At 41.8% G+C, this 23,540-nt stretch overlaps 1 protein-coding gene across 1 annotated transcript in view; it reads right to left on the minus strand.

Annotated features, from left to right (window-relative positions):
• GSAP (gamma-secretase activating protein) overlaps positions 1-23,540 on the minus strand; it is a 64,839-nt gene that overhangs the window by 5,513 nt on the left and 35,786 nt on the right. The window contains exons 20-28 of the mRNA XM_084642068.1: positions 16,525-16,653; positions 16,055-16,113; positions 15,575-15,606; positions 13,546-13,607; positions 11,932-12,027; positions 8,249-8,319; positions 7,586-7,680; positions 4,973-5,092; positions 3,204-3,265 (exon numbers count right to left, since the gene is read on the minus strand). Of these exons, the coding sequence (XP_084498194.1) occupies positions 3,204-3,265; positions 4,973-5,092; positions 7,586-7,680; positions 8,249-8,319; positions 11,932-12,027; positions 13,546-13,607; positions 15,575-15,606; positions 16,055-16,113; positions 16,525-16,653 (726 nt within the window). The remainder of the gene's footprint in view (positions 1-3,203; positions 3,266-4,972; positions 5,093-7,585; positions 7,681-8,248; positions 8,320-11,931; positions 12,028-13,545; positions 13,608-15,574; positions 15,607-16,054; positions 16,114-16,524; positions 16,654-23,540) is intronic.

A 23,540-nucleotide genomic window follows, 5' to 3' on the forward strand; every position in this document is an offset into this window, starting at 1 on the left:
TTATAGATTCCACACTGTGAGCCGTGCCTCAACTGACTAAACCATTCCTAGAACAAAATACAGAAGACAAAGAAAGCTTTGACACTTTTTTTTTAAATGCAACCAAGTAAAGAAACTCTTTTTACAGAAAAATTCTATTGGTACTTTCAGTGATTGGAAACACACAACAGTCCACATATTCAAGTCAGCAGGACCGATGAAGTTCACCCAAGAGGATGTAAGGAACTAGCCCAAAGCAATCTGAATCATTAATGATTATCTTCGAGAACTCAAGGACAAGTGAGGTCCCAGAAGCTGGAGAAGGTTATGCATAGTACTATTTCCAAAAAGGGGGAAAAGGAAGTCCCACAGAGTCAGACCAGTCAGCTAATTTTGATACCCAGAAAGATACTAGAACAAACTATAAAATAATCAATTTGTTCAAACCTGGAGGATAAGAAGGTGATCGCTAACATTGGTTTGGCATGATTTGTTCTTGTACTCTGGTGATGGAATCAGTTTCCATCCAAAGCACATGTCCAATCCATGTCAATAGATCTTGGTTTGGGATTGTTCTGGGCCAAAAGACATGGAGGATTTTTCTGAGGCAGATTGTATGGAATGAAGACAGTTTGGACATGTTATACTTTCTCATTCCCCAGCATTCTGCACTATAAAGTAATGTTGAAAGTAGGCAGCTCTGATAAATCTTGAGTTTGGTTTTGGTGTTGTATTTAAACTGTATTTAAGCTCCTAAAGGTGTTCCTGGCTTTATTGATTTTGTTCCCGATATCCTGGCTTGTTCAGTTGTCCCGGCTGATGGTGCTGCCCAAGTATGTGAATGTTTCTACATTGGTGAGAACATAATCCTCTATTCGTACTGGTGACGGTGAGGCAATATTAAAGGTCATATCATCTGTCTTATTGTGATTGATTTTCAGTCCAATTTGCTGGATGAACGCATTGAGTTGAGTTGTTTTTTCTTGTATATGGTGTTGGGTATGTGATAGGAGAGCGAGATCATCTGCGAAGTCCAGATCTGCAAGGGATGAGAAGGGTGTCCCTTTAATGCCTCTTGGCATATCTTTTGTTGTACGCTGCATTACCCAGTCAATGGCAATGTTGAAGAGGATTGCAAACATGCAATCCTGATGTACTCCTCTTTTGATTTCAAAACTGAGATCACTCTGATGTAAAGCTGAAATAAAAGCTTTTGATTATGTTGATTATATATAGAGGGATTCCGTATGCCCACAGAATGTGCCATAGGCTGGTCCTGTGAATGCTATCAAAAACCTTCTCAAAGTCTCTGAAGTTTATGTAGAGCTTCTGTTGCAATTCTAAGCATTGTTCTATTATGTTTTATAGAGTGAAGATCTGGTCTGTGCATCCCACTGTTATTAGGAGGACCTAATAACAGTCTTAAAATATCTCAAAGGTTGTTATAAAGAGGATGGTGATCAATTGTTCTCCATGTCCACCGAAGGTCTGACAAGTAACAACTACCTTAGTTTGCAGCATGGGAGATTCAGATAAGATGTTTGGGAAGTCTAACTATAAGGATAGTTAAGCGCTGGAATAGTTTATCTAGGGATTCTACAACCTCCTTGTCACTGGAGGTTTTTAAGAACAGGTGAGACTTAATCCTGCCTCAGCTTGGGGAGGAGAGACTTGATGACCTCTTGAGGTTCCTTCCAGCCCAACATTTCTATGATAAACTAACAATTAGCAACTATGGTCACGTTGGGCAGGGCCAGTAAAACAGCACACCACTGCCACACAGGGATCCATGCTCAACCCTCTGCCCACTGGGTTAATGCGTTCTAAAAGTACTGCAGAGGCAAGACAACTGGAATAGAAGGGGGAAGGTGAGGAGTTAGCCCTTCTTTTTCCTGTCATCATTACTGATGCATCAGTGATTGGCTTTGGAGGTGCCTTATCAAATTCTTCTCACCAGAGGCAAGGCTGCTACACTGCAGGGATCTCCCCCAAAAGAAGATTGGATTTTACCTCAAAGACCATAAGGTGGCATGGTGTGTACATGCTTTTCAGATGCTTCTGCATGAATTGTTGTACATAATCAGCACTCAGTGTAGCAATATTAATCACATCCATCAGACGCTCTACATTTATAGGATTTATTTGTATTCTGGTAGCACTCACAATGTGCTGGATTCCTTGGAACACAGTATGGCAGTGATCTACAATTCAGGATATAGACATAGCCTACTGGATTTGGGCAGTAAACAATGGGGTGGGTTAGGTAATCGAGAGTGCTACATGCAAATCAGTAAACAGAAATGCAAAGCTTCCAGAAAGAGATCAATGCATTAGCTTAAATATGATTTGGCGTTAGCTGATCTCCTAGCAATAAAACCCTGCTTAATCTTGGGGGAGGCTTAGGTTCAACTTCCCTTTCTGGTCTCTTACTAAGCTGGAAGGGGTGAAAACTGCATCTCACATTTTTCAACAGGAACTCCTCTAGTTCTTTAAGGGGCAGAGGTAACAGGCTCTAAGAGAGAATAATTTGTTACTACAGTAGTTCTGGGAAATTACTTTGGGAACATGTCCCCCTTTCTCTGCCTTCCTACTCACAAGGGTAAACAAGAGTCACAGCTTGATTTTACTAAAAAAATAAAAATAAAAAATGTGATAGCTAAGAAACCAGGCTCCAGAGTTCCTTTTGCTTCCAGTACCAACAAGAATCCAGTGTAGTAAGAAACCTCATCGGTTAATAATTGGGTAAAACCAGACCTACGGACTAAGACTGAAATAGGTTTTGCATATATAATTACCAACCAGAGTATGCATTACAAAATGACATAGGAATAGCTTGTACTGCCCTAGACAATATATATTTGTAACAGGTAGTGAAGTTGGACAGGAGTAGGAAACTCCAGGAATTAAAGGGAAATGCGTATTAGTCCCAGCGTTAACATGGATCACCAATACTAAATATTCAGAGAGTTCAAAAAGCCCTCTTTCCTCAATGTAATAATCACCCTCCTCCCAGTCACTGTCAAACTTAAAGAAAAGGTATATGTAGCTAAAGCCCTGAAGATACACAAGGTGAACTTCATCCCTGTTCAGTGGACCAGCATGCACTATTTAAGTCCCAGCCAGTTAAGCCATCTTATGATGATTTACAAGGGACTTAAGTCTTGAGCTCAGATCAATTTCGTAACAACTGGATCCAAAACCTAAAAAGCACCCCATGCAGTTACCTCAGGAAGTCTTGTAAAGATACTAAATTTTAGCTTTTCATTCTTCTCCGTGTTGTCCAGATCTACAAATTAGAGAGGGAAATAAATAACTGACCATGACTTCAGAGCTATGGCTTCTTAAATGAACTCAATAGCAAAATACACATTAACTTATATTACACCCTTTGAGATAACAGTTTTGAGTGCAAATATTCAGACCTATTGGGAACAATTAGAATTTGAAGCAGCACCTTCCAAAAGCATAATAATAGTTTCATAACCCTGGAGATTACAAGATATGGTGTACTGTATCAATCTGTACCTATTTTTTTTTATCCACTGGGGAAGTATTGTGTTACAGGTTTGATTACAGTAGCATAACTACTTTAGTTATGTTATAGTGTGGTACAGTAGAACCTCCAAGTTACAAACAGCGGCATTACGAACTGACCAGTCAACCACACCCCTCATTTGGAACCGGAAATACACAATCAGGTGGCAGTAGCAGAGGAAAAAAAGAACGCAAACACAGTACAGTACGGCATTAAATGTAAACTATTAAAAAAAAAATAAAGGGAAAGCAGCATTTTTCTTCTGCACAGTTAAGTTTCAAAGCTGTATTAAGTCAATGTTCAGTTGTAAACTTTTGAAAGGACAGTCACAACGTTTTGTTCAGAGTTACATACATTTCAGAGTTACGAACAGCCTCCATTTTTCCAAAGTGTTTGTAACTCTGAGGTTCTACCTATTGCTGTATTCCAATAACTGATTCAGATAAACTGAGTTATGCTAACTGCTCCCTTTGAGCTAAAAGGACAATGAACATAGTTGTGGTCATTATATTGTTTATGAAGCCACAAACTGGTTTCATGAAGATGTTGGCTTTATGATGACTGCATAAAGTTGGTCCTATGCCAAGAAACACAAAGTCGGATAATGTGGCTGCAAATTTGGAAAATAATTCAAGAACATAGTGACTGGCGTATATGAGAAGTGATTATGCAAAACATGATTTTTCATATGCTGCTTTGTACACTATTTCTTCTTTTAAAATGTTCACAAAACATAGAAAGAACGGGGTGAGTTTCTTAGCCTACTTACAAGAAAGCCTAATGAAAATAACCACTCTGGAGGTGTAACAGCATATTTTAAAAGTTCTTTAAAGCATGATGGTCTTAAACTCCTGGGTTTTTTGTTTTTAAAAAGACTTTATTGCCTTGGGCAGAATTTTCTGGACATTCCACCAATGCGAGCACCAAAAGCATTTTGTCTGTTGTATACATCTGAGGAAATTTGCTGAGGCAAGCTCACCCAGTTATTTTGAGGGCAGGGGCCTTTTTTTAAGCTATAGATAAATCCTATGAAAATCATTAATGTTAATGTGTCTACAAATTTCCTAGTTTAAAAATGAGACTGGGATCCATGTGTGATCTGCTGAAAGTCTCACAATGGATATTTCCTGGTCTATGGCATCAGGGATAGTGTTATGTAGGCTCATGCCCAATTCTGTCCTCTGGAACAGCTGTGCAACCACATGCACTTCAAAGCAGCTCCACAGGAACAGCTTTCAACAATAACTTTCAATTCTAAGTGAAGGATTGAACTCTCGGCCCTTGTATGTTTCCTCTCTGTACCGTAAGAGTAAAAAAACCCAACATTTTAAAAAAGCAGCAGCCAGTTGTGCAAAGAGCCATGGGTGTCCCTTCAAAATATACCAAGGGTATCCATTTCCAAAGCAGACTTGTTATAAAGGAATGTAATCTAAGTGTCTATGGTTAAATCCACTATACCTTTCAAAAGTTTTATAGCGCATGTCTCAGTCAGCTGCAGCACCCCATTATCAATGTAATGCAGCAGGGTATGCAAAGGCAGACATCTAACTCCAAGCCCCGTGTGCAAAGTATGAAAACCTGCAAAGAAAGGACCAGTTGTTTGTGCAACAGAAATACAAACAGTTTTGTGCAAAGCCTCCAATTACAGCCATGCCATGCACAGCACTACGCTTAGTGGATAACAATACTTCCTTTACTAACACCTATATATTTCTATTTATGGGAAGAGAGGAAGAGTTTATCAACACTTGCCTTGCAAAAATATTTAGTCTTCATGTTATTTAACACCTCCACCCTCTGCAACAGTATTAAGTTAAAGTGAATACATCAGTTTGAAGATTAAGCTAGTGTAATCAGTTCCAACTAATACTATGTTACAATAAGGTAAAAACTCTTCTTCCCTAGAGGATTTTCTACTTATAATATGAAACTGCTGAGTTCCCGTTATCTTAATGCACCCTGCAAGGAACAGGAAGTGAAACGCAGGAGTCTGGAGACATGCCATAAAAGTAGTTACTTTATTTTAAAATATTTTTAATTCACAAAAGAGTGCTAAATATTCTATAAATTGTTTGTTGGCATTTAAAATTTCTTATGTATGTTTCTTTTTCTTCACCCCCCTCTCAATTAATCAAGAAATAAAATTCAACATGCATGATATGTGGTTACTATCCACGCTCCAGCATAGCATGAACCAGCACAAAAATGGCTTCAATACTGAGGGAGTTTTGAGATTCATGTTTCTGATCTAATAGACTCAGATCTATCCCCCCAGCATGTGGTTATACACATACTTTGGTCTCACAACTAACAGTATGATCATAAGCCAAATCCTTCCGCAAAAACATTCTTAACTGGATTAAAATCCAGACGAAATCTATCAGGTGTCTGTAAACCCCTTACTGCTTTGGCAAATTAAACAACAACATGCGATTTACAAAAATGTAAAACATTAGTATTAAGAAATTCTTCCTAAATTTAAAAAGAAAGTGCTTTGAAAATTGTATGGGGGATTATCAGAAGCCCTCGGTAATGGAAGTCTAGCACCATCAAAAGAAAAACTGGTTAATTTTCATTACATCCTTTGTCCCCTGGATTTCTTGAGCCAAACTCCTTTCTAATTTATCCCTGTGGGTCCCTTTATATAGTCCCTGTATCCCTAACAGACTGAATAGCAACTTTAAAGTGCCTTGTAGCATTCTCACTCTTCATTTTAAATTAAGTCAACATTTTCCCATCTTTTCTTTCCCTTCTTCCTTGTGTCCCCTACTGAGACATCAGTTCATCTGGATAGGGGGAAGGGTTACTTATGATCACCGTTCCCAACGGATCATGATCACAAAAGAATAAATGGATACAAATCTGACAGCAGGAATAACATTCAAAAACCAGTAGAACACCACTTCAATCTCCCTGGACACTCAACAACAAAAAACTTCAAAAACAGATTCCAATGAGAAACTGCAGAACTGGAATTAATTTGCAAACCAGACACCATCAAATTAGGCCTGAATAAAGACTGGAAGTGCATGGGTCATTACAAAAACTAATTTCCACATACTAATTTCCCCCTACTGTTACTCACACCTTCTTGTCAACTGTTTGAAATGGGCCACCCTCATTACCACTACAAAAGTGATTTTTCCTCCCTTGGTATTCTACTGTTAATTGAATTGTCTCGTTAGCACTGACACCCACTTGGTAAGGCAACTCCCATCTTTTCATGTACTGTGTATATATACACCTGCTACTGTATTTTCCACTCCATGCATCTGATGAAGTGGGTTTTAGCCTACGAAAGCTTATGCTCAAATAAATTTGTTAGTCTCTAAGGTGCCACAAGGACTCCTCGTCGTTTCTGGTTCAAGTTTGCAGCCACAGTGTCCAAGAGCAGTTACTGTGTCACAGTTGGTTGGTGACCCTTCTGAAAACTGGCACTAACTGAAACTTTCCATCTCTGCAGCCTTCAAGGACTGCACAGACATGAAAATGTAGGCTTCGATAGTGCAAGCTGCTTCACATGAGCAGACTCTTAAGCTGCAGTCAATGGACATCTACAGGGGCACAGGGCTCACCCCTGGGGGCAGCTGCAGGATCAGGGCCTCTACTCCATCCTCACAGCTGGAAGTTCAGGGCTGAAATACATTAGCAGGGCAGCATGAAAAAAACAGTTTTGTCACTGGATGTCATTTACGTTGGTAGCCCTTGAAACTGAAAGTCCAACCCAGCTACTTTCTGAACTAAAAATTCACTAAGAAGGGGAAGGGGGAAAAACAAACATGTAACTGTAGATGATGCTTTGCCACAGAATTGAAATGGTGCTTGGAAGTGAAACTTTTCAAAAACTACATGATTTGCCATCTTTGTTGTAAGAATTGACGTTTGTTTTATTTCACTGCAGGTGTTTATGGAGAGCTCTTCCCCACACAGCTGTACTGAGTACATCTCAGGCCTGCCAAAGTTAACACAGCGTGCACTTACTGCAAATGCTATTGGTCTGGAAAAAAGTCAAAGCAATGCTCTTATTCTCAAGGGTGGAATAAAATAATGAAACAGCGTCACAGGGCTTACCAGGAGGCAGGGGCATACACATTCCATTGGCAGCTTCTAGAATCCGACTCATGATGTGGAAAGCCGAAAACTCTGCCACGCTTCCTCGCTCGTCCCTGCATTTAATAAAACTGCCTGTTAGCAGCCAAAGACATCGAACTCCCCCCATGGCTTAGTCACTTTGTGTGACAGCTAAATGAACACATTTTAAACAGAAAGAATTCATTGTCCTGAGAGACCATCTTAAAAATTTATTTAAGAGTAAAAGTTACTGGATTCTTGTTGTTGTTGACAATTTGAAATGTGGTTGTACATCATCTATGTGGAGTGCAGCATACCTACCAGTCTCTGCCATGAAACAATGAGCTACAACTTTCTAAGCAGAGTACCAAAAGTTAGACACTTCTTGTCCATAGGTATCTGCATAGGGATGTAAGTGGCCTGATTTTTCAGCACCCATAACCCAGACTCAAACCAATGGGAGCTCAGTGAAGCTTTTCTTTATGCAGCTTTCCCCCGCCCACTAGTGAATCTGCCCTCTGTTGCCTACCCGGTGTTGGGTTTTTAGTCAGGTGTTAGCAATATAAATACTACCAAAAACCAACCATGGCAAGGTGGACTTGGCAAACCATTTTGCCACATTCTATAAAACTTGCTGTAGATTAATAGAAAACTCTTGCTTACAAGCAGAGAACGCAGGACTGAAGACTGTATTTCCTCCAAACAGCTTCCATTATCCGACAGATCAGATCCAGCTAGAACAGAAAGGGATGTGGATGAGTTCTTGTGTGGAAGGCCAATAGCCTCTGCTACCATTTCCAACACCAGTTCACAATATAACAATGTGTGGATTTTAGGTCTCCTCTGATTATTCCGATCAGGACTTCAGCCGTTCCCATCGCTTTTGCAACATCTGAGATGGGGGAGCCGCCTCCTTTAATCAATGTGTCTCTCAGGCACAAGAAATCCTAAAGCTAATTCACTAGTATCCCAACAGCGTGCACAGCCAAGCTGGCCAACACAGATTATTTAACTACAAACAGATGTGAAAAGACTCCATGATTGTGAGGCAAATGAAAACATAATGGCTGCCTGACTGGGCCTTTTGGTGGGGGAAGGACTCAAGGGCCCAATCCAACTGACTAATGTTAAAAGCAGTGGGATAGTCAACTTGCTGCACAAATCTAAAGGGGAAGGAGGGGAGACCACAAGCTTCCTGCCTGTGAGTTGCAGACCCACCATGCAAGAGGCGAGTGCACGCAAGTGAACTCTTCTCCTCAGACCCTCCCAGTTCAGTCTGTCTTCTTAGCTGGTTTCCAACACCCACAAACAAGTGTTCGGCCCACACAGTCTCTTTCTTGTGCTCTCTGGCTAACCTCCAGCTCAGAACTATTGGCCAGTGCCAGCTGCTAGTCCCACTCACCTCTGGCCTCTCTAAGCTTCTGCAGCCAACAGAGAACCTGCCCTTGTATGAGAATGTTGAAAGGCTTTCCTAAACATGCTCAGTGCAGCGTGCAAGTCCCGCCTCATTCCCAAAACCTCAACTGCCATATAGGGCTGTTTGCAATAATCCCATTAATATTAAATGAGAAGTGTTTTTGTAGCTCACCATCACCACAAACATCTGGCATGTCTCTAATGCCGTTCATCTTGGCGTCTCAAAATTCTTTAGAAATACTAGTTTGGAGGGATTAATTGAACACTCCTAAAGCAAGTATTATCCCCATATTCCTGGGGGTATACAAAGGCACAGAGAGGTTAAAGTTTACTTCCCCATGGTACAGTGATGAACTCATAGCACAAGCCAGATAAATCTGAATAACATTCCAGTATTTTCCAAGTTAAAAACTTTTTGGACTTGATGGGAAATTCCAGTTGAAATACCCTGGAGTTCAGCAGTTTCTCTTTCATTTCCAGGAAATGAGAATGACTTCCAACTTTCAGGCATGCACCAGAAAAATCATGCCTCCTGTCTGGAAAGGCTTTCATTTCTGGTCCAGTAAGCAACAGAATCCCTAGTCTACATCTGGAGTTTTAGCTATATCTGAAGATTAGCACACAGTAAGGAAGAGAAGTTTCTAAAGGAGTTCCCAACAATTATGCCACAGTCATTTGCTATGCTATTACTTGCATGACAAAATTGGATGACTGCAGGGACTTGGTAGAGTTTGAGTAAGCACATACTTATCCAGCTTCTACCCAGTTCAGAAAAATTGCAGCTTACAGGTGCAATTTGGTTCAATTATAATGATGTAACCAAGTTTTGAGTGTATGCAAGTCATTTGACGTTGTTTGTATTCAGATAGCACTTCAGAGTCCCCACTGTGCTAGGCTGTACAAAGACAATCCCTGCCCCACAGTTCCTGCAATCAAATACACAAGAAAAAGTGCGGGTAAAAGGAAGCATTATCGTTATCTCCAGATGGGGGACAGTAAGTGACTTGCTCACGGTCACCTAGTGAGTCTGCGGTAGAACAGAACATGAACATTAATCCAGTGCATTAACACCAGAACATTCTCCATCTCAGTAAGAGTAACTGAACCATGGAGTAGAAACTGGTAGAGCAGTATAAGCCTCATCTCTTGGTACACTTAAAACTGAACTGGAGAAAACCCAGATAAAGAACATCAGAAGCAAAATGGACTAGACCAGCCAAAATTGCAGTGACAGGGCTAATATCTGCTAGAGGGCCTGTGCCACTTTTGAATTTTTATGCCTTACTTTCCGAGATGCTGAGGTTCCACGAAGGTGCTCAGCCACTCTGGCTTTTCTAAGATACTTCTGTGATGATTAAGGCTGCGTGCTGGTCGTGGAAGTCATGGATTCCGTGACTTTCCATGACCTCTGTGACTTCTGCAGCAGTCAGCAGCAGTTTGGGTGTGTGGCAGGGGACTCAGAGTTCGGGCTGGGGCAGGAGGTTGGAGTGTCGGGTGGCGCTTCCCGGCTCCCACCAGCATGTCCCTGCAGCTCCTAGGCAGAGGGGCCTGGGGACTTCACACACTACCCATGCCTGCAGGCGTTGCCCCCGCAGCTCCCATTGGCTGAGGTTCCCAGCCAATGGGAGCTGCTGAGCTGGCACTTGTGGTGGGAGCAGCGCGTTGAGCCCCCCTGGCCTTCCCTCACCATAGGAACTGCAGGGACATGCCGGTTGGAGCCAGATAGGGAACCTGCCAGCCACGCCAACCCTCCCTCTCCCCACCAGCACCAGCAGGGGTCCTGTGTCACGCACTGCTGCTACCTGCCCCCCCAGTACAGGTCCTGGGCTGTGTGCTGCTACCCACCCTCCCACTCCCCAGTGCCAGCTGGGGTCCCGGTCTGCGAGCCACTGCTCGCCTCTCCCCCACCACCCACCGCATCCCTGGACTGCCCCAATAGAACAGACCCCCCAGACCAAGTTTTAGTCAGGGGTCTATAGTAAAAGTAATGGACAGGTCACAGGCTGTGAATTTTTGTTTACTGTCGGTGACTCATCCATAACTTTTACTAAAAATACCCATTACTAAAACGTAGCCTTAGTGATGATATATGAATGCCAAGAACAAAACTAAACCCACTTTTCATTACTTCCTGCTTTGCTGGTTCCTGCCCTGCCATACACGGCTGAGATTACATTAAAGAATGCTGGAAAGAGAATCACATTCAGGCCACCTGACCAATAAATGGGGTATGGGAAATGTAAAGATGTTCTGAATTTAGTGAGAACTCCCAACCAGGATGCGGGGAGATCCAGGTCTAGTGATAGACTTCTAAAAGAATCTTGCAAAGTGTGCCAGCCAAATGACAGGAGTAATTTTTATGGGCATCTTGCCTTTGTTTTTAACAACTTTGTTTAGTTTCTGTCAAGGTGCCTAGAGGAATGGAAGCCTATAAACTGCATATTAAGAGAATTCTTGCTTTAGGTAACATTAAAGAGCAAGATTCATCACAGGTTTGGTTATTAACTAGTGGGGGTTATTTTAAGGCTCAATCTAAATTGATTTGTTTTGCCAGAAACTTTTGCAGAACAGGGCTAAAAAAGCATTCTGACACCAAAAGGTTCTTGTCTTTGTTTACATGAAGAGGGAACATATGAAAATCAGAAAACTGTAGCAAAAGAGAAAATGCAACCCGGTTCTACTTTAAGCATCAAGCATTCATGCTGCAAGCAATCTTATAGTTCTTATTTTATCAGTGACTAGTTTTCTTCTCCAATATTTCTTCTTCTTATAGACACACAGATCTAGAAAATAGGTACTGGTTACTGAGTAATGAGCGAGGCACAAGACACAGAGAAAGACAGTCCTTGTCCGGAGAAAGTAATCTAAAAAACCTAGTTCCAATAGTAACTTTTAAACTTGGCAAATAAGGAAAAAAAATTCAAACTAACCAGTTTTGAAACATAGTCCAGAACTATCTGGTCAATCTTCATTTTCCCTACATATTGTAGGTGCCTCATAAGATGATCTTTCAACTGAGCAACCATCTGGAAAAGGAAAACAGCCGTGTAGGTGCCTTCTCAAAGTCCAAGCACCAATTCACATGAACTAGCACAACAAGTTTCTGCCTCTGTTAAACAAGCAGGATTTACACTGCGATCACTGGCTATCACACATTCTCACCAAAGAAAAGAGTGATTTTAAACAGCCAAAATTATAACTTAGAACAGATCCAGCTCAGTGGACCAATGAACATAACACAAGGCTTTCAGTTATCCCTGGACCACACTTCTCCGCCTAACAGGAGAAAGCCCAGAAATCTAAATCTCTATAAACTCTACTATGTTACAGTGGCTGCATATATCATAAGTCCTTCTCCTGGAAGAAAAGAGGATTCTTCAGTATTCCAGTTCTCAGCATTCAATTTTAGGTTGTGGAGAAAGAATTAGTAGGATTTGGATGAGAGGGCCAGGCTGAGAGAGGAGTCCAAAATGAGCCCTAGATTTTGAGCGGCAGAGAACAAGAGAGGTGCTGAGGGTTTCAGAGGCAAGATGAGGAGATTAGTTCTAGCCATGCTGAGTTTGAACAGGTCACGAAATCTGCAGGAGTAGATGTCCAACAGATTGGCTAAGATGTGGGACTGGATGGAGGGGAACAGCTCAGGAGTGGAGATTTAAATTTGCGAGTCATCAGCATGGAGTCAGTAGATGAAGCCAAGTGAGATCACCCTGGGAAAAATGGGGTAAAGGAGGCGGTGGCCCAAGAATAGATGCAGTGGGGTTACAAGTGAGCTAGAGGGCAGGTGAGAAACAAAGGAGAAAGTAGAAATGGTGTTAAGTGGGTAGCAGTAAAAGGAAACATGATCATGGGGGATCTTGTTGATCTTCTCTTTGAAAGTCGGCCAGCTCTTGCAAAGAGGGAGGACATGGGAGAGGGATTAGAAGGGAGTTAAAAATTGAAAGTAAGTGACAGGGGCTTGGGATGAGGCCCAGTGAGATGGAAAGTCAGTGTTTAGGCAAGGCATACAGCAGCATATAAGAAAAAGAGTAAACTTGTACTGGAGGCAGTTAGGCTTTGACAAATTAGCTTTTAGCTACGATCTGCCTCCTAATTTTCATTTTTAGGGCTTAGTGTCTTGACCTGAGAGAAGGGAACCAAACTGATTCCTGCATGGCAGCATGTTCTGTCCCATTTCTAGTCTCAACATTGATTAGCCTAAGTCAGTGGTGGGCAACCTGCGGCCCGTCAAAGTAATCCACTGGTGGGCCGCAAGACAGTTTGTTTACATTGGCCATCCGCAGGCACGGCCTTCCCAGCCCATGGGAGCTGCGGGCAGCCATGCCTGTGGACAGTCGATGTAAACAAACTGTCTCGCGGCCCGCCAGCAGATTACCCTGAGGGGCTGAATGCGGCCTGTGACCACCACTGGCTTAAGTGATCTTCTAGTGAACCACTGAATAAAAGATTTAGCAAGAAAAACTACAAATAAATACTATCAAATTTATTCTTTACATTGATTAAGGTTGTGTGTCTTCTACTGCACAGAATGTAACAAAAATACTTACTAGTCCAATTAATAATCGCTGCTGGTAGTCTTCCTCTTGAAAGAGAGGAACTAGCCTTTCCTCTGAAATAAACAGAATTAATATCATTCAAATGCATGACTCTTCAGAATTAGAGAGACTTCCAGGGACTCCAAAAAACACTTAGAAATGAGTAGACACAAACAGGAGGCATAGCGTTCCCATCCCTAGAAAGATTCAGAGAACAGTCACGGAACAGAAAATTGTCACAAGGCAGTCTTCCCCAGCTGCTCTAACATGGAGGCATTTGTGAAAAAAAGCTTATTCTCTTCCCCTCAGTTCTCTTATACAAACAGCATCACACATTGTTTCTATAGCTCTTTCCCTCAATCTCTAAGACAAATGTTGCCACCACCATTAGCCCTTTAGAGCCGACAGGTCCAGAAAACCCAGTGGTAACAAGAATACAAAATGCGCACTGTTCAGATCTTGACATTTACAACTCTCACCAAGGGCAAACATCTGGGCGGGTTTGCTATACAACTGGATAAGCAAAGTAGCCTTTTCATAGCATGCACCTCCTACACTCACAGCAGAACTCTTTGGCCTGGCTATTTCAGTTAAAAATTGCTGAGTAAGGTGAACCTAAATATCCGACCGCACTCCCTTTAACTGCATGGAAGAAAGAGGTTACAAATAAAAGGACAGATATAGAACACAACAGCCAGAGCTTGGCATCTCCTGACTCCTTATGAGTTCTTCCTGTCCCATGAGATCAAACAGCCTGACCCTGCAAGATGCCAAGCATCACCACTTTCACAGACTGGGATTAGAGGACTTCACCAGACATCTTGCAAAAATTGGGCCTTAAATTTAGAAGCATTTCCCTTCAACTATCTTTTTTCTCCCTTGAAGTATATGTATTTAGCTACTCCTTGGGCAAGCTACTTAACCCCTCTACCTCACTTTCCCTATCCGTACAAAGATGGGTCTGGCTATCCCCATTTTAAAATACTTGGAGATCTATGGATGAAATGAACTAGGTAAATGGTCACTATTACTATTACTAACTGGAAAGTCTATAGGCACAGTTGAGGTTCTGATACTAATGAACTATACAGACATAAATATGGTTCTTAAACCAGCATCTTTAGAAGACACGGCAGTGGTTGCAATGTAAGGCTACAGAAGTTTAGCTAAGGCTACATGGGGTCCTAAAAGTCAGAATCCAAAGCAATGATTGAAGGATAGGGGAGGCGATCATAATGTTGGATACTGGAAGTTAATGTTGCCTTGATATTCTAAACATGTTTGGATTTGTTTAAAGCTTTTAAACGAGTGACCAATACCTAGACTAGCACAGTGATGTAAATGAGGTGGGACTGCAGTCTGGAAATCTTGATTAGATTGTGAATGGAAACCTGAATCACATGATAGAAGCAACACTTAAAGGATAAGAGAGGTCCTGAAAGACCCAAATGCCTAGCAATGGAAACAAGAATAGCAACTTATGATTTGTCAATGAATTTTATGGAAACTAAGTTTTAACTAATTTTTAAACTAATAAGTAGTTGTCTTGAAGGTCATGCTAGCATTTCTGAAATGATTCCGAGATGCTACTGATCAGCTCTGCTCAGCAACTGATTGAGTCTAGTGCCTTGTCTCCTCTAGGATTTTTCTACCATAATCTCCCAATGGGTGCAGCTCTGTAGCAGTAGCACTGTAGAAAGCTATGAGAAGACAAAGCTCAGATGTTTAACAGTCATCTATCCCTGCTTTAAGGAAAACTCCTTGTGTAGACAAAGCCTAGATGACTGTGTTTGTCTAGATCATTTTCAAAGGTGCTCTTCAATCTCACCCAGGTCTCCTGATGCTTAACTATACATCAGAGAGAGACTCTTTCCCTGCATTTTAGTTACCCCAACTTTACCTTCCTCCTCCCTCAGATCCTTGAATGGCAAACAGGTTCAAAACATATCTGCAAATGAATTTTTCAGCCCATGGTATGTAGACTGTAACCATTTCAGCATCCTACCTAGCCACAGAGTGCATCAGTGCATGTTTTCCTTACCCAAGTTCCATGCAGCAAGATTGGAAAGCACCCTAGGGAGGGAAAACTGAATTTAAATACTGCTTCAAAAGGACAGACACACACTGAAAAGTTACTTATCTACATGCAGCTAATCAGATTTAAAATTGCATGTATTGGCCATGTTAAATTAGCTCAGTTTTAACTAGTATTATTGATAGTGGCATAAAATTAATTTAAACATGTTTTTAAAGGAAGAAATCTTCATTTCTCATGTTCAGTTTTAAAGCCCAGAATGCTGGATTCCCTGGACAGTTTTGTGGCCATCATCAGGAGTCCCTGATGACCTGGGTTGACTGACACCTGGGTGACCTCCCATAGGTGAGGTGAATTGGCCAGGTATGTAGCGACACTGAGATGCACCTAGCTTCACAGCACTTTTAAGTCCAGAATGGTCCACTTAAAACACAGCATTCACTTAATCAGAATAAGGAAGGGTAAAATCACCAATATTTTACCTACTTTTTTGCATTCTCAAAAATATTCCTCAAATACGTTGTGGTTCTTCTTTCCTCTGCTTTCTACATTGGAAAAACAGTTGCAGAACTATTAAAATTCTGCCAAATAAAAGACCGATGAACAACAGAGCTAGCTTTCCCTTCTAATGGGGATAATGCTACAGTAGCGCTCTCAATCACTCTGAAAAGCACAACGTGCAGCTGGCAGAACTCAGGAAACCTGCAGAAAGCTAGAGTAGCAGAAATCCAAGCCCCCAACCTGGTGGCAGATTGTGGAATACAGATTCTATCTGAACCTATAGGTAATAATTACAATCACTGACTGCCCTCCCATAAGCGCTACCCAATTTCCTCATCAAATGTCTAATGAGATGAGTTCCAACAACTCAATTCTTTACTTCTGTATTCAGCTTTTAAACAATGCTCACATCATGGAAACATAACTATGGATGCTTATCCAATCTGTTCATTTACCTCGTCTGAAAGTAGCTTATACCATTCTCTCCTGAGCACATTGTTGTTGTAATGCAAGTGTGGCTCAGCATATTTCACACACTCCAGGTTTAATGTTAGCTTTTCCCAGAAGCCTTTACAATTGTGAACCTACAAATATACAAACGAAATCGTGAATACAAACGAAATCGTGAATACAAACTGCACAGTTGTAAAAATATTTATTGAGCTTATCGCTCAAATGACGACATGAGAGAACTATGATAAATGCAGGGTTGGACATCACTCTTGGGTTATTGTTTTTTTAAGCCATTCTTATACTGAAAAATTATTACTTTAGTACTACTATACAAGAAAGCTATGAAACCTCTTACACAAAGGTTCTTTTTCAGCGTAGCAGGTGAACATCCTGCCCATTTTGCACCCAGGGAACATTAGCCGAACAATGCAGACACTTTGTTCTTTCAAACTTCTCCCATTTTTATCTTTTGATATTTCTTTTCTTTATTTGGCAGTGGCTTTCTCCTCCTCAGCCATAACACTGCATTCTACTGGCATGCCAAGGTTTGTACCATTACAGAATTGCATTAGCACTTCTGTTAGAGAGAGTCCTATTTGGGAAGTTGCTATAACAAACTCAGTCCAGAAAAAAGGGTTTTCCACAGCATTTTTTAAACCTTTGATTTTAACATTAAAAATGGACTTAAAACCTAGGAAGGTAACAGGAAAAACCAAACACATACAGTTCTGATTTCCTGAGCCTGTTTTTGCATCTAGAATTCCACACTGGGTCTGACTTTAAGTTATGTATTTTAAATGGAAATTTGAGGCCATTATTAAGGGTCAGCAGCATGCACTGTACTGGACAGGACATAGAAGATTAAGACACTAATTTTTGGAAGATATTTGGAAAAAAAAGCCCACACTTTTAAGCTTTACTCCTCTATTCCTGTCACCCCTCCTGTCTGTCTGCCTTTCCTGGTACACCTTTCCAACCACCGCCATCATCTTAGCAACATTTTGGGGGCACCAGCAGGCCTTTGGCTGCCTCTGCCCCTTGCCACAGTGAAGTTACCAAGAAAACTAAAACGGCAGTTCTGACACAGTTTCATAGCACGGAGCACATCTTACTGGAGGGTGACACATGGAGACTGGCCTCCTTCCCTGCACTTTAATTCATGCTCATATGGACCACTTCCCTTCCACTGTCAGTCACACAAAAATCCTGTGGCAACTACAGCTATGGCTTACACAGAAAAGGAACATCAGGATAATAAGGTATTTTTAGCTGTAGTTTAATGCAGTTTAGCAGTGGGAAAACAAGGATAAGAACTAGCATCTTGCCCATCCTGATCTGGAGACCACCTGTTGCCCACAGTATCAAATCTCTGGTCTAAGACTCAAAATATTTTGAATAAAACAGCACTCAATAGAAGATGGAGAGAAAAAATCAAGAGTAAGTGTTCTAAACATCCTATCTGGTCTAGGCTGGGATAGCTGCATAGTCAGTGAAAGTAAAATCCTGCACTTTCCGTGGGTCAAACAAGAATTCATCTATCCTAGCACTGCAGGGTTTGTGTTAGACCATCAGATGCTTTCCTCCTTTCAGCCCTGCAGCATCCACAAGGCCCACCTGAGTTAGTGTGCCCTCAGAGTCAGGGACCTACCTCCCTGGAGACCAGTCAGTTATTCCTCCAGGCTTCTTCGAGGGCAGGCGTGACCATCCTTAATTGCTCTAATTTTTAAACAAACATTATAGGCCATTTTCCCTTGTATAGATTCATAGATATTTAGGTCAGAAGGGACCATTATGATCATCTAGTCCGACCTCCTGCACAATGCAGGCCACAGAATTTCACCCACCACTCCTAAAAAAGACCTCACACCTATATCTGTGCTATTGAAGTCCTCAAATTGTAGTTTGAAGACCTCAAGGAGCAGAGAATCCTCCAGCAAGTGACCCGTGCCCCATGCTACAGAGGAAGGCGAAAAACCTCCAGGGCCTTCCAATCTGCCCTGGAGGAAAATTCCTTCCCGACCCCAAATATGGCGATCAGCTAAACCCTGAGCATATGGGCAAGATTCATCAGCCAGATACTACAGAAAATTCTTTCCCGGGTAACTTGGATCTTACCCCATCTAAAAACCCATCACAGGCCATTGGGCCTATTTACCATGAATATTTAATTACCAAAACCATGTTATCCCATCATACCATCTCCTCCATAAACTTATCGAGTTTAATCTTAAAGCAAGATAGATCTTTTGCCCCCACTACTTCCCTCGGAAGGCTATTCCAAAACTTCACTCCTCTGATGGTTAGAAACCTTAGTCTAATTTCTAATCTAAATTTCCTAGTGGCCAGTTTATATCCATTTGTTCGTGTGTCCACATTGGTATTGAGTTTAAATAATTCCTCTCCCTCTCTGGTATTTATCCCTCTGATATATTTATAGAGAGCAATCATATCTCCCCTCAACCTTCTTTTAGTTAGGCTAAACAAGCCAAGCTCCCTGAGTCTCCTTTCATAAGACAAGTTTTCCATTCCTCGGATCATCCTAGTAGCCCTTCTCTGTACCTGTTCCAGTTTGAATTCATCCTTCTTAAACATGGGAGACCAGAACTGCACACAGTATTCCAGGTGAGGTCTCACCAGTGCCTTATATAACGGTACTAAAACCTCCTTATCCCTACTGGAAATACCTCTCCTGATGCATCCCAAGACGACATTAGCTTTTTTCACAGCCATATCACATTGGCAGCTCATAGTCAACCTATGATCAACCAATACTCCAAGGTCCTTTTCCTCCTCCGTTACTTCTAGTTGATGCGTCCCTAGCTTATAACTAAAATTCTTGTTATTAATCCCTAAATGCATGTATGGAACTGCTGCCCTGAGCAAACAAGCTAGTTTCTATCCCTTCCCCCTTAACATTATTTCACATCTGCTTTTGAACCTGACTAGCTGGCTATTGGAAAATTCATCCTGTGTACGCTTTCATTGCATAGTGCCCAAAGTTCACTTGCCTTTGAGTAGTCCTATCTTTCTAGAAGCTACTGGCTATTTCTCCCCCAGAAGTCTCTGACACAAACCTATTCTCCAGCAATCACAGCCTTAAATAGAATAGTCTAAAGCTTTCAAAAAAGGGACGAGTGATTTTGGTGCCGAACTTGAAATACTTTAAAGGAAACTAATTTTCAGAAAGTGCTGAGCAACCATCCACCCAAAAAAACCCACAGACCCTTTTAAAGGTATCTAAAATGGAGTATCCAAAATCATTTCAAAAAGTACAGGCACATGTAACTATTCACTTAATTTTCTATTTCTCCAGTTGCACTCAAGATCAGGCATGCCTTTGAAAGACAACCTACAATCCATCACAGCGAATTATGATATACTCCCACATAATTCTGAGGAGACACAGGCTAACTTTAAGCCATACTATATACTTTAAAATACAGTCCCCAACTTTCATGTGGCCTTAGCTGATAAGGGTCAGTCTGGGTTTTAACATAATTTAATTAGGTTAACACAATTGACTGAGATTTTTGGTCATAAATAGGCAAAATAACTAACTCTACCAAATATTACTACAGTATTATTTTGCATAAATGTTACTGTTCGGTTTCAGAGTAGCAGCCGTGTTAGTCTGTATTCACAAAAAGAAAAGGAGTACTTGTGGCACCTTAGAGACTAACCAATTTATTTGAGCATAAGCTTTCGAGAGCTACAGTTAGGTTAACAACAGCCAGAATATACAACAAGGATGACCTCTAGTGACCAGTTTTGATAGTTTCAGTTGCACAACCCTGTGGATCTCCTGCCGTCCCCCCTTGCATTGTTTTCAAGCCATACAAACCCTTGTTTGACATGATGAAAAGCTGCTTTTGTCTAGTGAGTCCATAACAAAGTGGCCGGTTTTAAGATTAAAATTTGATGCCACTGAAAACTAAAACCAGCAGCATCTTTTGGTCTCATGTAAGATGTCACCAGATTAAAATAAAGGATTGTTTGTTGCCTAAAATCTTGGTTTTCTCTGGCCTGTCCAAAGAGAGAAACAGGGCCAGGCTGGGTAAGAATTGGAGGCGAGATCTCCATAGGTGCAGGTGGAAGTGGTGTTCATTCTGCAGGCTGCCCTAATCCAGACAGTACAGGATTAGTGGCCCAGCCTGACCATTAATACGCTGAATTACTGAAGGTGTCATTTTTCAGAGATGTGAAACCACTTGTGAGGGCTTAAAAACCTCATGACCCTTTTCGCAAGAGCAGTGGTGTCAGACTATATTTACCCAACACCATGAGGAATACTTGCCTGAACTCCTCTTGCAATTCTGAATGGCTACAGCGGTCCTCTTCACCGCCTATCACACGTCCACGTAGTATATCTGTGTGCTACCACCTAACTTGTGGTGTAGGATGAATAGCTAACTGCGATGGGAGGCACTAGGTAAATATACAACAAAGCTCAATGCTTACTCCCTGCCAGCTCTGCAGGCCGTGTCACTCCCCCATGCCAGGAGACTGCCTTTTCTGATGCCTGCCCGCTTGCCGATTCTGTGTGCCTCACTCTTTTCTTTCAGATTCTTCAAAACTCTTCCTTCCAGTTAGCCTTCCAACCCAGACCTTTATCCCACTCTTCCTGACAGATTAAAACATGAGTGAGCATTAATATATTAACTTGTTCAAAGAAACTGACCAGATCTCTATGTAACACAAACGAACATATTCCATGAGCTTACAGTGATTATCCTGGCCTCTCTTGCAACCCTTTGTTCCCAAACATTGTGTTTGTTATCCCGTGGTAGGCTGTTGAATTTAGGATCCATTTTCCTACTACATATGGCGCACCCTCAAATGGGAAGGAATTCCCTAGGAGCACTCAGAAGTTCACAAAGGGCACGGGGCCACTAAATAGAAAGCTCATCAAGGTCGGGAGATGTCACCTTGTCCATGAAATGCCTCACGCACCTGAGAGACTGCAGAAATACAGTGCCAGATTCAGTTCTATGTTCTGGTTGCTTTTTCACTCTTGGGCAACAAGAACCACTTGGAACCCCATTAACTGGCCAGTTAAACTGGATTTATGATGGTTTTGTATCATTGGAGCAGTGTAAACAAGCCAGAACAGAGCACTGAATCTGACCCAGGGCATTTGTATTTTAGCCTCACATAAGAGTCAGAGCACTTTGCAATCAAAAGCAGCAGCAAATAAGTGTCTTCAGTTTAACTTTATCCTTCTCAGTCTGTTTAGGTTTTTAGACACAAGTAAGAAAGGAGTTTCACAATCAAGAAGTGCAACTGCTAAAGACCTTGCTCCCAGAGGCTTGAAGTTAAATCTCAGACAAATTAAACAGCCTGCTAATTCTGACCTCAGTGAGCACATGCAGCATATGGTGACCAAAGATCCATCTCAAAACCTGATCTCCCAAGTGTCATCAACTCCCAGTGAAATCAATGGTAAGCAGCTAGGCCCAATTCTCCACTCACCCTGGTGTAAATCAAGAGCAATGCCACTGATGCTAGGAAAATTGGGCCCTTAGAGCCAGTTAAAATTGAAATCTTAAACTAGTTCTGAGCACGTGGGGAGTAAGAGCATTTCTGCCTTAAGTGATGCCATTTGACAATATTCTCAAGTTCCTGAGCATGCTATGTCCAGAATACAACTCCCACAAGACACCTCTGCTCACATGCTGGGTTCCCAGCACTTTGAACATTACTCCTATGTTACTTGTCAGAGTGATTCTCCAAACATTTAGCACAGATCTCACTACTTTATTTATCAGTGTCCTTACAGCCATGTTCTCCCAACTGCCAAGTGCTCCTAACCTTCATACAAAGTGAAGACTTCAGCTGAAGGGAGTTGTGTGTTTGTGGGGTGGGGTGGGCGGGGGGAGATGAAGGAATCATCAATCCAGCTTTCATAGCAAATACAGGAACTACAGACAGACAGATTCCCCCACCCCGCCAAAGATTATACCCTGTTCAACTTCTGTATGAGGAGAGATTAAAAAGACTGGAACTGTTCAGCTTGGAAAAGAGACGACTAAGACAGGATATGGTAGAAGTCTATAAAATCATGACTGGTGGGGAGAAGAAAGTGAGTAAGGAAGAGTTATTTACCCCTTCACATAACTTGAGAACCAGGGGTCACCCAATGAAATTAATAGGCAACAGGTTTAAAACAAGCAAAAGAAAGTACTACTTCACACAGAGTCAACCTGTAGAACTTGTTGCCAGGGGGTGATGTGAAGGCCAAAACTATAATGGGGTTCAAAAAGGAATTAGATAAATTAATGGAGAACAGGTCCATCAGTGGCTATTAACCACGAAGGGCAGGGATGCAACCCCATCACTGGGTGTCCCTAGCTTCTGATTGCCAGAAGCTGGGAGTGGACAACAGGAGATGGATCACTCGATGATTGCCTGTTCTGTTCATTCCCTCTGAAGCACCTGGCACTGGCCACTGTCAGAAGGCAGAATCCTGGCCTAGATAGACCATTGGTCTGACCCAGTATAGTCATTCTTATGTTCACCAGGTTCATCTCCTTTTCCATACCCACCTGTACCCATACAATTGGTTTGTTTAGGTGAAACAGCCACTTCTTCTGAACAGCACAGCCAGAGCGATCACAACAATGCAAGTGCAGGGTACCATGGCCAAAATTAAAGGAAAAACCCTGAACTGCTGGTGCTGATGAACATTAGGGATGTAAAATGTTAACCGGTAAGCATTAGTTTTGCCATTTAACCTGCCTTAACCATTAACCCACGGCCTGCTAGCTGCCCAGCCAGAGTAGACCCAGCTGTGCTGGCTGGATCAGCCCCAGCCACTTAATTGGTTAACCGTTTAAACAAAATATTTTAATCGTTTAAACGGTATTTACATCCCTAATGAAGATATAGTGACACCTCCAATGGGCCCAGTGAGAGGGGAGATACATTAGAAATTCCCCATGTCCCCAGTGCAAAGAAACTTCCCCCGTGTTAACTTCAGTCACAGAATGAAGAGGCAAACAAACAAACTGGAAGGCACCCT

Source organism: Lepidochelys olivacea (assembly GCF_965140295.1).
Source record: "Lepidochelys olivacea isolate rLepOli2 genome assembly, chromosome: 1".
Classification (NCBI taxonomy): domain Eukaryota; kingdom Metazoa; phylum Chordata; order Testudines; family Cheloniidae; genus Lepidochelys; species Lepidochelys olivacea.